This window comes from Malus sylvestris, chromosome 10 (assembly GCF_916048215.2).
Source record: "Malus sylvestris chromosome 10, drMalSylv7.2, whole genome shotgun sequence".
NCBI lineage: Eukaryota > Viridiplantae > Streptophyta > Magnoliopsida > Rosales > Rosaceae > Malus > Malus sylvestris.
This window is the reverse complement of record NC_062269.1, coordinates 5,534,785-5,551,206: the sequence shown is the minus strand read 5'-3', so window position 1 is coordinate 5,551,206 and position 16,422 is coordinate 5,534,785. Positions and strand designations below refer to the sequence as shown.

Here is a 16,422-nt window from a genome sequence, read left to right as displayed (position 1 = left end):
AAGGATCCTCGCTCGTTGTAATGTTGTTTTACTTGACTTTTTTCTTTTTCTTTTTTTCAAATTGGAGAGATAGAAATCAATGATGTTTATACATTCTGATACGAGTTTGATCTCTAAAACGATCTCCTATCATAACAACTAACAATTTAACCTACTAGCACTATCGTTTGTCAAAAAATAAAATTACTATTTCAACCTGATTATTTAAATGTTGTAAGCAAGAGTAAAAAAGTAAAAATCGGAACAGAAGACATCGGCAGCGGACATGGCAGAGCATACGGAGGATGTTAGGATTGTGATTATCTTAATCACAATTAAGGGAACATTGAGCATCTTAATTAACTAGTGATTTGTTTTGATTAGTTACTAGTTGCAATGTATCATCGGCAAGGTACCACTGCTCCATTACGGCGTTGCAGAAACTCGAAACTTGCTGCTCAAAGCCCTTGGATTTCATAGAGGTAAAAGCCCTGGACGTGCTATGGGGAGTGGGCACATTGAGTTCTTGCTTTTCTTTGCATTTGCACATTTTTCTTACTGATTTCTTGCTTGCTAGCTTAATTTTAAGTAATTGATTAATTAAATACATATCATTTATCTCCTTGTAGTTGTGGGATTCCTTGTCCTCTAAGGTAACGGGAAGGGAACGTCCAAATCGAAAAAGGATTTGGTTTCCATTGGTTATTTAAAGGATTTGGTTTCGTCGTCGTTTCTTGTCCTGATTATTTGAGTCTAACACGATGCCCTGTCCTAGGATCACGCCTGTCAGCTTCAGCACTACTGGATGGGCAAGCCTTCCTACACTCATCTTTCTTATTCTCGACAGGTTGCCGGAACCAATAGACCATGTTTGTTTCGCTGCCGTTTGCAAGGAGTGGCGTTCTCTTTCCAATATAATCTTGCAACAAACCGGTGGTGTCAGTTACTTCCCATGCTCTTGATCCCCGACGAGAATCGCCCACAAGCTGACCAAAGACTCGTGTACAGCGTTTCTGAAGGACGAATCTACAACCATGCTCAGTTACAAGTGTTAGGAATGTCGGTACTACAAGATACAGAATGCACAAAGTAAAGTAGAAAATGAACACCAAGAATTTATGTGGTTCGGCAATTTATGCCTACGTCCACGAGACAAGGATCAATCTTTACCATATAAAAAAGATGAGTACAACAAGAGTAGTCTTACCAAGCCAAAGACAAGGCTTGATGGATACAAGAAAGTATAACACACATTCTATCACTCTAAACTTCACTCACAATGTGTAGTGGAACACTCTTACTCTTACTCTCACTCTTGGAGTGGAACTCTAGCTTTGGACTTGATCCTTTGCTACTTACTTCTTTCTTGATCGGTTACATCACTACAACATCACACCCATATTTATAGGTGAGGACTTGACACTCTACTAGTTTCTAGTTCCTTCTACAAACTAGAACTAGTTTCTAGTTTCTAGTATATTCTACAAACCTCTAACTTAGATAATTCTAGACTAGCCACAAAATTGTAGCTTCTAGATCTTTCCATTTGCAACCAAGGAAGCTAGTACTATCTAGCTTCTTCCATCAACTTAATAACATGCTAGAATTGTCTAGTATGCTCCAGCCACCTCACTTGCTTACTAGAATAATCTAGAACATTCATCATGGGCTGGACCATATACCAACAACAAGTGCCTTTTAGGATGAGGGCTTACGGCTCTAGCCATGGGTGGCTGGCCACAGTAGAGCACATAGACGAAGGTCTTGTTATAGCACTCATGAACCCTTTCAGACAAGCATCGCCAGTTATTCGTCTACCTCCCATGGATGTCTTCATCCTCAAATGCGTAGCAAGCTACCATGAGCATTTTGTCCGTAAGGTTATCTTGTCCGGTGATCCCTCTCTATATCCGGACAACTATGTCGTCGTAGCAATTTACGCTTCGGATTCCAGGTTGGCTGTCTTCAAAGCAGGCCAGAAGTCTTGGCATTTGATCGTAAAGTCCTTTGAAACCGCTGATGTTATATTTTATAGAGGCCAAGTCTACGCAGCTAGTATGTGGGGAAGCGTTAGCTCACTGGATATTGATAACCCTGGTGCACAGCCACCACAACTGAAGCTACTCACGCCTAAAGAGCCGTTTGAAAGATATAGCGGTAATGAATATCTTGTGGAATCAGCTAATGGCGACCTATTTCACATCCTAAGATAATGTAAACCTTTTGATTAATTTTTTTTTAGTACAACGACATATTTTACATTAAGGGAAATGACAGTTCGGTTAAGCCACACAATGGGCAACCTAATTTGCTATCGAATTCGCCATCCATGAGATTCGAACCTTAGACCTCTCACTTACAAGTGAAAAGGAATACTATTAGACTGTAGTACTAAGCGACAACCTTTTGATTAATTAAGACGTTTGATATAATATATAGCTCTATCATCCGTGTAACAAACATAATGATAAGGAGAATCCACAACTTGAAAATCTTTTCATTTGTCAGAAGACTTGCAGATTCGATTTTGATGGACTGTGTCAGCTTCTATTTCATTTTCCCGGTATGATGTGTGTGTTCTTGTCTATCGACTTGGCAATTCAAGAAAGGCTTCTGAATTCGATGTATGTGTGTTCTTGTCTATTAAGTATCGACTTGCTGATTCAAGAAGGTTCGGCCTCCTCATTTTGAATTCAGAGGCCTTCTCCCGTAATTCAAAGGCCGTGAGCGGATGAACCTCTTAATCTTTGCCCTCCCATCCCACATCGAAAAGGTCTCCCTCCCTCTCTCTCTCTCTCTCTCTCTCTGTGTACCCCTCTCTATCTCTCATATTGAGTTCAAGTAAATGATGGTGTGTGTGAGAAAGGTTTTTGTTCTGCACCAGAAACGGATGACCGATCTTGATTCAGTGACTCCGCAATGGACCTCCGAACCATCTCTAGGATCGCAAACTTGTTTTCAGTCACACATTACTTGACTCCGGGATCGGTAAGAATGTTTACAAAACTAGTGATGATCTACAATGAAATAAAAGGAATAGTTGTAAGTAATTAACTTTACTTTGACTTGATATCGAACAAACTTAAAATCATAGATGATACTCCTGTTTAGTGTTTCCTGCTGCAATTCATCCAGATGATATGTACGAAGAGGAGACACAAGGTGTATGACATGAAAGCAAAGTCTCATTGTGTATGTACATGTTAGACACACACAAGAACCTGTCACAAAAACTTATATATGTATCGTAGGTCTTAACAAAGTTTCAATTCTGTCCTCTGTCAAAACTTTGCTCTCTTGACCTGTATGACATGAAATAACCAACATCCCCAATTCTGAGAAGAAGAAAGTTGCTGCTCCCATCTTTTGTTCGGAATCACTCTATAGAAGTTGTAGGTGTTGTATTAACTTTTAGCTTTGTATAGCGATGAAATTAATCAGTACATTTCTTTCTCTATTTGTTTATTGGGTGTGTGAGAGCTATTGGGTGTATTGGGGTTTTGGGTTGTGAGATTGGTAAACCCTTTGTAAACACTTCCATTTGGTTGATAGCGGATTATTGGGTGAGCTCCTATTGCTTTGAGGAAATACTCAAGTTACACTGACTATTGAGGAACCTAGTCAACTCTTGGTGTCTTTTCTATTATCTTTTTGCATTTCATTCGATATATTTCTTGCGGGTTACCTTGTGTTTGTTTCCAATAGGTTTGGTGCTATTCTAGTACAATAATTGGTATCAGAGCACTGGTTGTTCTTGAGTACTGTCTAATTGTTAAAGATGTCAAATGGGCAACCTCAGAATCCTTTTGAAAGCAATTCAGAGGTTGCAAGAACTATGGTGCAAAATGAAAAATTGAAGTGGAAAAGTTTGATGGCACAAACAACTATGGATGTGGTAATGTGAGGTCAATGATGTGTTGGATCAACGAGATTTACTTTCTGCTTTGAAGATACACTAGAAGCTATGTCGAAGTCGGAAGTATTTTGTGATGCGGGAGATATAGGCAAAGGTGTTGTGGCAAAAATTAGAAGACAAGTATATGACGAAGAGTAGGGAGAACTAGCTACACTTGAAGGAAAAAGCCTCTACCATTTCCCATCTAAATAAGGTACAAAGATGATTAGACACGTTGATGCTTTTTATGAGTTGATTGTCAGTTTAATGAATTTAAATGAACATATTAAGGATGAAGATATAGGCTTAACATTGTTAAATTCTTACCAGATTCTTATGAGCAATTTGTTAATACTATTATGCATGGTAAAGGAAACTGTGGAATTTGAAGATGTGTCAAATACCTTGTTATGAAATGAGACATAGAGATAAAAATCATGATAGTACCTCTGAGGCTTTGTTTGTTAGAGGTAGATCATCGAAGATGAGATTTTTTCTATTACAAAAATAGAAAGTCTTGACCAAGAGGAAACTCTTAAAATAGAAAAAGTTCGGAAAAGAGATGAATGTGCATAATTTCATAGTAAGAGGCGGTGGAAGATTTGTGATGAAAGCTTCTTGATGTAGTTATTTGTATTTATTGCAAGGAAGCGTTGTGACAGATGAAGAAGTGGTAGTCTCATAAAATATGGGCACAACTGATTTAGATACTATTAGACTGTGGCATATGAGATTAGGCCAAATCGGTGATAGAGCTCTACAAAGGTTTGTGAAACAAGGTCTTCTAAAAGGTGCCATGACTTATAAGCTTGATTTCTGTGAGCATTGTGTCCCGAGGAAGCAAACTATAGTGAAGGCAGTGAAAGTTTGGTGGCCGTTATTGCTTCTTTGTCATGACAAGCTGCTTCAGTTTTGAAACCTGATGTTGTTGCCAAAAGGTTTAGGGTTTAGGTGACAATAGTAAAATGCATTGTATCAAAGTAATGGATCTAGATGGCTACGTGAAGGTAAAATTATTTTCTAGTGCAATCTGAGCTTCTTTTTCTTTTCTCAATTAAGTGTGGTTGAAGACTCAATTAACTATTTCTCTTTTCGTCAATAACTTGTAATCTTTTAAGAGAAACTTGTCTCTCTTAACTAATACCCTTCCCATTACACATTTCTTGCAAACAGGATCATAATAGTCTTTCAGTCGTCCTATTGGGGAAGTTAATAATTACATGTTCTCATTATTTTCTTGCAAACAGGAAAAAGATTATCTTAAGTTTATCTTTGAAATGTTAGATTGATGCCATCCAAATGTGGTTTTTGTGGAAAAAAAAAAATTGTTTCTCCTGATATCCAAGAGTCTATTCTTGCATCTATTCTTGCCAAAGGAATGATACAATCTTACATTAGCGTTTAGATTTTTAAAATCCTCCAAACTCTCATGAATAATGTTTTTTATTTGAGGGAAAAATTAATAAAATTAATAATAATTATTGTAGAAGTGTAAAAAATGTATAAAAAAAAGAAGAAGGGTTTTTATCATAAATGGTCCATGAAATTGAAAATCAATCAATGTAGTCTTCGAAATTTATCACCAAACATCAATGTCGTCCTTGCCGTTTAATTATGTCAAATTTTCTGTTAGTATGCTAACTTGACATATATGTAAGCTCACCATCTTACGTGGATTTAACAAAAGAAAGTTTAAAAAGTGTTTTAAAATTCATTAAAAAATCGGCCAGGAAGAATGAACCCAGCCGCATTTCCCCACCCCTATGCGATCTCCGCCATCCCCAACCCCAAACAGCCCTCTCCATTTTTGCACTTTGAAAGAATTTGTGTCGCTTCTTACTTTGTCATCTTCACTTTCCCTCTAATCATTCATTGTCATCTTCACTTTTACTTCAATCCTTTGCTTCTAAGCATTCACTCAGCTGTTCTGTTATACTGCATACAAATGACATTGAACATCCATCATGCTTTGTAACAGCAAGGGACATGCTAGTTCGATTTCCATCCCCATCCAAGCGCTCATATTGATCAAGATCCCCTTTCCTTTCTCGTTCTGCCCTTTCTAACTCTGAAATATATGGAAAACTTAGTCAGATTAAAGGACTGAATGTCTCATGCTCTTCTAGCACAAGAAGATCCCAACCGCATAAAATTGTCAAAACCCCAGCCCATAATCTTTCATTTTCTTTTCATCTCTCTCTGCGATTTTCTCTCCTGTATTGGCACAATAGTTATTGGGGTTAGAGATAGGTGATTTTGAAATCAAATTTGCTACCAGAGCTTGCGCAGCTTCCATAATTTACGATCGACTTCCTATTTCTGCAAACCTGGGTGCAAAGACGACAGATAAAGCTTCCGACTTTTGATTTTTTTTCTCTATATAAGAGTCACTATAAAACATCTGAAACGCGAGATCAATTCATCCATCTCGATTGTTTTTATATAATAAAATACTTGAAAAATAAAATATGGAAAAAAAGAATAAGAAGATGAACAGTTGGGTTGGGAGTGTAGCGGTTGCTGGGGTGGGAGGGCAAGAAAAACATGAACAGTGTAACGGTTGCTGGGGTGGGAGGGCAAGAAGAAGATGAACAGTTCATGTTCTTTATTTATTTATTTTTTCTTTTTTTCGTTTTTAATTATACAAAAAGAAAAATTGTTTTAAATGCTTATAATAATATTTAACAAAAAGAAAATTTCTTTTGTTAAATTCACGTGGCATCATATCATTGGATGGTGGACTTACACGTGTGCCAAGTCAGCACACTAACAGAAAAATTGACAGAATTAAACGGCAAGGACGACATTGATGATTGGTGGTAATTTCAGGGATTACATTGATTGATTTTCAATTTCAGGGACCATCTTGATGAGGTAGGTCAATTTCAGTGACAATTTATGATAAAAATCCAAAAAAAATAAATATAAAATCAATCATAGTGACAAGCTTTACAACTTTCCTGAAGAAGTCAGCTTCGAAATCCAACACTATAATCTATAAACCTTAAATTTATATTTAACCGTTGATTGTCATTTACACTTTATTTTTCTTACTGAATTTCATTTTTAAAATTTTATTTTCTGAAAACATGATTATCTGGTGGATGTAAGAAGATGAACAGTTCGGATCTTTGATATCACATTTCGATATTTACGGTTAACTGAAATATGAGTTGATGTCATATAGTTTGTAGAAACTTTATAAACATCAAACAATATTTTCACTAACCGTAAAACTCTGAACATAATATCAATGATCCAAACCATTCATCTTCCTGCATCCTCTAATAGATCATGTTTTCAAAAAATAAAATCCGAAAAAACAAAATTTGATGAGAGAAATAAAGCATAAATGTAAACAACAATCAACGGTTAAATTTTGATCTATGATTTATATGATTATAGTGACGAATTTCGAAGTTAAGCTCTTCACGAAAGTTGTAAAGCTTGTCATTACGAATGTTTATATATGTTTTCTATGTTTTTTACACTTCTACATTAATTAAAAAACTATTAAAGATTTTACTTAAATAACAGCCGTAAGATAAATGAAAGTAAATATGTACTGACACACCCCGATCCTAGAATCAAGGCGTGCTGGCCGTCACGTGAGCGTGACGTAACCATAAGTGCGGTGCGGAAGCAAAGATAAGAGAATTACGAAGGAATCAAAACCAACTACTAGCAATAATAACCAAATAGCATGCTAGAGTGAGTTAAAGTGTGAACACACACATAAACATAGCTTAAGCACTAGATGCAGTCAAGTAGGACTATAATCAAATTACAACACCCACAGGTGAGTCCTACATGCGGGAAGTCTGTCAGAACGCCAAAGAAAAACCTCGTGAGCCACCAACTGCTAACTAGAACCTGGAGGGGCGCAAAACAAAATTGAGTGGGTCAGTAAAACGAAACTTTTCGAAAACCTTTCATTTAAAACATTTCTAACCCCTCACTGTAAAATCTGTATACTTTCCCAGAAAATAGCATAATAGCATATAACTTTTCATAAATCTCAAATCATCAATCTTTCTTAAAAACCAGAAAGTATGCCATGCTATAATGTCGAAAACAGAATGAATGATGCATCAATGTAACAGGTGACATAATGAATTAACCGGAGACCCTGCAGTTGGTCCTGTACGGTTAATTTTATAGCTCAACATCCAATCCAACCGGAGTCACCTCGGTGACCTGTACGGCACTACACTGCATATAAGTTGGAACTACCTGAAGTAGTCTGTACGACAAGAATGGTGAAATAATACGCTCTAGTGCTTCTCTCTTCAATCATCTGTGCGCATAATCTAAAGTCACCTACTAGTCGGAACCACCTCTAATGGTCTGTACGACTAGCATGTCGGAACCCTCTCATGATTTGTACGACATGTCAGAACCCTCTCATGGTCTGTACGACATGCACCTACTTGGATCCAAGGTAAGCGTGCGGTGCGGGTGAATAATATAAGCACTAACACCATGATTGCAGGTTATGAGCTATCCACAAAATATACATCATCAATGATTCATATGAATAACATAAAACTCACCTGATACTAACCTGTGCGTCCACAACACCAATTCACATATATATATATGCATCAATTATTAATTCATATAACTCATATCATGCATGCATGGCATTTTAGAAACATACTTTCATTAAAACTCAATTTCTGGGAAAATTAATAGTATATAGGTATAAACAGAAAATACTGCCCACTCACTGATAAGTCGAAGGGTTGTAACCCCCGTGACATCCCTGGATGCGCTCGTTCTCGGGATAGGTATCACCTATATGCGAAATAACTATAAAAACGTTATTTTAAAGCATATAACCAACAATACGTAATAACTTCTCATACGGTGCTCAATTTGGGTATATGAATATACCACAGTGACCTACTCGACGTCACGGACGTCGACAAATTTTTAGAAAATTTTTTGGGCTTGCCACGCGCCAGGATGGGCATGGGTTCACGCGCCCCCCACGCGAATCTCCTACCTTGGGCTCGTCGGATTGGTTTTTCCAGTGGCCGGAATTTGGAGAATTTTCAAACGCTTTGTTCTCCTTCGTTTCTCAACCATTTTTCACGCATTTTATATCAAAATGAAGCCCTAAACATGTAGAATCACGTTACACTACTTTAAGGCTCTAAAAATCACGAAATCTCACCGGAGAATTTCCAAGAAAACCGGCCAACTTCGAACTCGACGATCCCGACGTCCAAAACCTTCCAACTAGGTACTCCGAGCTTCCTTAGGACCTCACTAAGCTCACTATAAGCTTGGATTGTCCTAAAAATCAACCAACACAAAGTTCATGAATAGTGCCAAACTCGGACCTCGAGTTTTCAACGTGAAAACGAAGGGGTTCTTACCTGAAATGGGTATGGTTGAGTTCGTAGAGTCCTCACGAGCACGATGGTGCCTTCAAAATCCTCAATCCATGAAGTTTCAGGGTTTTATGGTGTTGGTCCATACGGTTCAAGAGGGAGAGAGTGAGAGTCGTGAGGGAAGGGAGAGAGAGAAGGTACGGGAAAGAGAAAGAGAGGTTTGCCATGTGTGGTCCATCCCAACATTCACCATCCAACTTCAATCCCTAACCACACAAATTTACAAACCAATTTTTATCAAACCTAAAATATTTTTCCAAGATTTTAGGAGAGTATATGTTTAAACCAATTATATGTCACATACACATACCGTAGTACCCGCTAAGGGTAATCCCGTCATTTCACGTCCTCGATAAATAAAATCCCGGGATGGGCTGTGACATGTACAGTTGGATTCTATTTCACTTATATTATTAGAACTTTTTTGGACAAAAAAATCCTTTCTCTATTCCATTATTTTCCAATTTTACCATTTGATCAAAACAAAAGCCCTAATCCCTTTCCTTTTCCAATTCCTCATAAGTCTCGGACCACTTTCCTCTTCCAATTCCATATCAAAACAAAAGCCGTCATGTCCTCGTAAGTCTCCGACCACTTTCCTCTTCCAATTCCTCTTCTTCCTTGTCTACTTGTTAGAGGCGCCGCCGCTTCTCTCAACCTCTGAACTCTTCATCGTCCCGTACCTCACACTCACTCTGTTGTAAAGTAAGTCCTCATAGATCTCTCTCTTTCTCTCTGTGTTGTTTCTCTGCTAATTGGGATTTTGTATTTTGTTTTGATTTTTTTTGCAATTTATTTGCATTGTTTTTCGTTACAAGTTCAGATATTTTTTTTTCATTTGTTTGAATTAAAATTGTACCATTTCTTACGATAAATTTGCTTAAGCAACTCAAATAGTCATTAGTATAATTAACTAAATTTATTAGAAATTATGATGTTCTTTGTTGAAGAGCATATATTCATTTGCATGTCGTTAAATTTTCCAGAGGAAAAAGAAAGTAACAATTTTTCGTCAAATGGGATAAGGCGGGGGTGGGGTGGAAACCATGAATCGGTTATGGGAGGGTTTGGGCGGAAACGCCAATTACACCTTCGGGCATGGTTGTTTTCTGAAATTATCTGAATTGTTTTGTTCTTTTGAAATTATGTGACAATATATACTTATTTAGTATTATATTTTTTATTTGATTATTTATTGGTTTAAAATATATTTTTCTTAACAGGTAACGGGTCGGGTCATATTACCTGTTAATATTATCGGGTCGGATCATTTTACCCGTTTATTTTAACAGGTGTTACACGACACGATCAGTTAAAATATCGGGTATGACTCGAAAACGACATGAACACAGAAAACACGACACAAATGCTAGGTTTAGATATAGGTCTTTGACATGAATCCCCATCGCCTGTTGTACTGGATCACCATTTTTGTCATCAGATACAATGATGAGCAAAAACCTAAATCAACGCCCTTTTTTGACATTGAAAAGTTTATAGAGGTTTCTTATCCATTTCAGTAGCACTAAGGAAATTCATGGAGAAAAGTATAAGTAAGAACCTCCTTTTAAAGTTTGTTTGCATGACCACCGTTTCAATTGAATTCTTTTTTGGTTTCATCGTGTCATGTACAGATCAAGATAGTTTGATTTCATTTATTTACCGTGTATAGGTGTAGGACTCTTTGGTAATGTGGATAGGCTAAGCGAGTTGCTTTTCAACATCATACACCATATAAACTCCTCACTCAAACCAAAGGGCATAACATGCACCTGCACTCTTTCAAAGACATGACATGGTTGGTTGACTACCTTTAGCCATATATTGACTCTTTAAAGGAAGGAAAATTTAGAAGTCTGGCTAAAGCAAATCTCAACCTAAGTTTGGAAAGGTCTTCTTGTCAAATACACCATAAACTGTCACAAGCATATCGAGCCAAACAAATTGAATGATCTCATCAATCGCGTTTTAGAGGGAGGTGTGTGAATCTTGGGGATTTTCATAGCCCCTTATCTCGGGAAGTTTTATGAGCTTCGAGCCCAAGTCGGTACAAGTCCTCGTGTAAAGTTTATAGAATTGGCTAGAAGTTCAACCCTCATCCTAGCTAACTCCATAACCTGTACAGAAGAACTTGTACCAACTCAGACTGGAAGCTCATAAAAGTTCCCGAGATAGGAGGCTATGGAAATCCCCAAGATCCGCACACCTCCTTCCAAAACTCGATTGATGAGATTGTTCAATTTGTTTGGCTTGGTATGCTTGTGACAATTTATGGTGTACTTGACAAGAGGGCCTTCCAAGCTGAGATTGAGTTTTGCTTCAGCCAAACTTCTAAATTCACCCTCCTTCATAGAGCCAATATCATGGCTAAGGGTAGTCAACCACCCATGACATGTCTTTGAAAGAGTGCAATGCATGCTATGTCCTTAAGTGTGAGTCGGGAGAGCTTATGGTGTATGATGTTGAAAGGCAACTCGCTTAGCCTTTCCACATTATGAAATCAGAGAGTCCTACACATATAAACGAATCCAAAAAAACTGAATCATGATGATGAAAACGATAAACAAATGAAACCAAACAAACTTGATATGTGCGTGATGATGAAAACGATAATGAAACCAAACAAACTTGATATGTGCGTGATGATGAAAACGATAAACAAATGAAACCAAACAAACTTGATATGTGCATGATGATGAAAACGATAAACAAATGAAACCAACCAAACAAACTTGATATGTGCATGATGATGAAAACGATAAACAAATGAAACCAAACAAACTTGATATGTGCGTGAAGATGAAAACGATAACCCAATGAAACCAAACAAAAACGATAAACAAATGAAAGCAAACAAACTTGATATGTGCGTGATGATAAAAACGATAAACAAATGAAACCAAACAAACTTGATATGTGCATGATGAAAACAATAAACAAATGAAACCAACCAAACAAACTTGATATGTGCATGATGATGAAAACGATAAACAAATGAAAGCAAACAAACTTGATATGTGCGTGATGATAAAAACGATAAACAAATGAAACCAAACAAACTTGATATGTGCATGATGAAAACAATAAACAAATGAAACCAAACAAACTTGATATGTGCATGATGATGAAAACGATAAACAAATGAAACCAAAAAACCTGATTTGTGCATCATGATGATGACTGAAACCAAACAAACTTGATCTGTGCATGATGATGAAAACGATAACCGGTCATGCAAATTTCCTAGAAACAAACTTTAAAAAGAGGTTCATACATGTAATCTTTCCCCATAACTTTCCTTAGTGCTACGGAAATGGACGAGAACCCACAAAGTAGAGCAAGATTGTGTGGTACGTCGAATGTGGAGTTGCCTTTGAATTCCAAGGTAGAACTGTCAGAACATCCTTCATGGGATTCATTGGAAATGAGAATATCAACTGCATCCGATTAATTTTCAGCACTAGTGTCTGTATTATGAGGAACACGTGAGTTAATAGATCCTAAAGTAAGGGTTTCTGTATCAGTGGGCAAATCAGTTGCTACATCAGCATATGAAAGCGTAGCTCTCTGGTCAACAAAGAAAGCAGTCTCGAGAATTAAATGATACACCAGAAAAACTGCACACTGCACTACAAACTTGACCTTCAATGCATCACTCTGTGCTGTTTTCAGCAAAACCTGTAGTGTTAATTTGAGCACAGCTAAGTAAACTACAATAGTTTTCATTTATTAAAGCATTGATGAAATACTTATCATACAGTCTCTAGTGTCAGATAAAAAAGGAAAGCTCAAGAAGTCCAACAAAAAAAAGACTTGTCTTTGAACATGGGCAGTATGAATTCAAAGTTTTAACTCAATAAAAAATGGTTGCAAAAAAACCGCTGTAATAAAATAAGTAACAAGAGGCCTACTGACGCTGCGGTTAGAAGATGCGATCACAGGACAGAGATTCAGGGCCGAAGGGGTAGAGGAAGACCTAAGAAGATTTTGGAAGACTCTAAGAAAAGAGAGTACTTGAATCTAATGGAAGACGTGACAGAACCGAAAGCAATGGCGCTCTAGGATTCATATAGGCAACCCCACTTAGTGGGAAAATGTTTTGTTGTTGTTGTTTAATAAAATAAGTAACAGGCCCCTGAAATATTGTAGATTAAAGAAGGCACCTTGACATGAGATGAGAACAGTATTAGCAGAAAGTGCATGAAAAAAATAACAGACGCTTATTGAAGTTAAGCTTAAGCTATTTGAACGTAAATATTACAGAAAAAAAATATGCAACATGAAAGAATCAGTACATTATCCTAAAAATTCATATCCAAAAGGAATCTGGATTGTCATTAAGTATTCAATGTTGTCAAGTGAATTTAAACAAGAAAGGCACTGCCACCTTGTCCATTGGGAATGTGTGTGTGCATGTGTATAGAGGAGATCCCTTGCTTTGGCAACAACAACATCAGGCTTCAAAAGTGAAGCAGCTTCCCATGACAAAGAAGCAATAACTTCCACCTAACTCTTACCGCCCTCCTCATAAGATGCAACACCCGCGGATCTAAGTAGCTGACTGATCAGAGCCTTAAACTTTCCATTAACCAGTGCTTCCATTGATCTTTGTTTTTCCTCTGTAAACCTGCAACTTCCACTTTCTTCGTCTCCAGAATGACCCAAAGGACTTGGTTTTTCCCCTTTCATGCCATCACCTCATTCCTCACCATCAACCTCTAGATCATGAGGTTCAGGGGGTTCCCATACCCAGCATTTGTATTCTTCTAAATAATTTGAATCTTCATTTTCGTTACTATCTTTTGCTTCATGAACATCACTTGTCTGTATAATCTCAACATCTCTTACTGTATACATATTATCAAGACCATTTACTGGATGCTCAAAGCTTGAATTCTGTAGTCTGCCATTAGATTGATTGCTGACATCCATTTTAGAACTGCATATTATGTTTTCTTCTTGATTAACCCTAGAAGACATTAAAGTGAAATAGCGGTCATGTAAAGTTCTAAAGAAAGATTATAGTAACCAGAAACAAATTACAATACGGGGAGGGTACATACCTATCACATGAGCTCACATCCACAGAAAATCTGTTGTTTCAAGAAAGGCCAAAATCCCAAAGAAACCCGATTCTGAAAGAAAACCCAAAACAAACTTGCAACTTAGTAACCTATTTGGTTCAACTGTACAAGGAAAAACAGGAAAACCAGTCACCAACCATTATCTTTGCTTGTTGAACATCTATTTTCAGGTATGGTTCCTACTACCTTAACCAGCATAACAGCCTAAACCCTTTAAAGATTGAACATCTAAAAATGAAGGAAAACGGATTTTTTTTTTAACGAAAACTAGTTACAGTGATCATCAACTGATAACTACCTTTCTAAAAAATTTGAATTTCGTGTCTAAACAGTTCCATTCAAAATTAGATCCTATGACAAAGCAAGGTGCGGCCAGTACCTTAAAAACGCGAAGGGTAATATATTTTGCAAATGCTGAGAAATGGTAATTACGATAACCTTGAGGAGAACCAAATGAATTCCACACAGAAGCTTGACCATATTGTCCAGTAGACATTTGAGCAGGCATAGGTGAAGAAAACCCCTGAGAAGAGTGACCTGATAACCATGGATGAGTCTTATTCTTATTAAAACATGTAGCAGCAACATGACCAACTTTGTGGCATATCTGACACCCATGTTGAAAGCAATTCAATGTAGAGTGACTTTTGCGATCACAAATTTGACAGATTTGACTTGGATTATAAGTTAGAAACATAGATTGTGAGGTTCCATTGTGATGAGAGTCATAAAAATGTCACTGAGAGTAGCCTCCTTGTGGATAGAATTGAGTATTAGAACCATGATACTGTCCTCCAGAGTTATTGCCATAAAACTTCTTCCCTTTCCCTTTCTCTTTGTAATTATTGCTGCTACAGTTGTTGTATGAGCCAGAGCCATGTTGAGTAACGAAAGCCATAGGAACATTACTCACATAAGGTAATTGATGAAAACCTTGAGGCACTTGTTGAAAACCCTGAAGTGGCAAGGGTGTCATTGACATGAATGATAGTGAAGCACTAGGAGTACCAACAAAACCTTGATCTAAGATTGATGCAGACATTGGTCCAGATGAACCACCATGATCAAAATTGGGGCCAGAGGATTGAGTAAACATAGCAGACATCAAAGGAATATGTTTAGAAGCTTCATCCAAAGTAATTTCTTCTACCTTCAATTGAGATCTCAGTTCATTGAGTGACACAAGATTCCCCCGACCACGAATAATTGCCTTAATTGTATTATATTCACTTGGTAGACCTCTCGGGGCAACAATTACAATATCCTCATCCAAAATAATTACACTAGCAACAACTACTTGATCTCGAGACTCCTTGATCTTTTAAAGATATGCATCAACAAATTTAGGACCTTTCATTATATTCTGCAAGTTAATCTTGAGTTGAAAAATACTTGTCCTAGTAACACTAGAAAAACGTTCTTGAAGATTCAGCCACATCTCCTTGGAACTCTTGACACCCAATAATACATGACAAAGCAGAATGAGACAACGTAGCAAAGATCAAAGTCATCATAGCTTTGTCATGAATTTTCCATACTTTGTATGCATCAGAGACATGATGATTGTTATCAATAGTTTCTTCTTCAGAATCAGAATCTGCAAACTTATTAGAACAGGGAATAAAACCATTCACAAACCCAGCAATTCCATTTCCTTCCAATAAGAGATTCATTTGAAAAATCCAGGTAACATAATTGGAATCATCAAGTTTCACCGTGACCATATTCCCAACACTTGGAATTAAAGACGAAATTGGAAATTGTGTAAGAGCTAATTGAACTTGAGTCACCATAGCTTTTAGCAGTGTGTATGTAAATCTTCAACAATCTTGAGACAATTTTAATACACAAGAACAACACACAAAGGCAATTGAACCCACCAGCAACAACAACAAGCAAGTAATTGTAGAAAACAAGAATATTAGGAATACACAACACAAAATCCCCAAATCTTAGGGTTACAAATTATCATAGAATCGCAACTAATGCACGAATCAAACACATTGATCTGAAAGAAAAGGGAATGAATCAACAAAACCTGATGCGTGAAGACAATAAAAAAACC

At 37.1% G+C, this 16,422-nt stretch overlaps 1 protein-coding gene across 1 annotated transcript; it reads left to right on the top strand.

Annotated features, from left to right (window-relative positions):
- The first annotated feature begins 1,643 nt into the window (after positions 1–1,643).
- Positions 1,644–2,984, top strand: LOC126587533 (uncharacterized). The gene has a single exon (XM_050252608.1). The coding sequence runs from the start codon at positions 1,644–1,646 to the stop codon at positions 2,190–2,192; it is 549 nt and encodes a 182-aa protein (XP_050108565.1). The 3' UTR covers positions 2,193–2,984.
- The last annotated feature ends 13,438 nt before the right edge of the window (positions 2,985–16,422 follow it).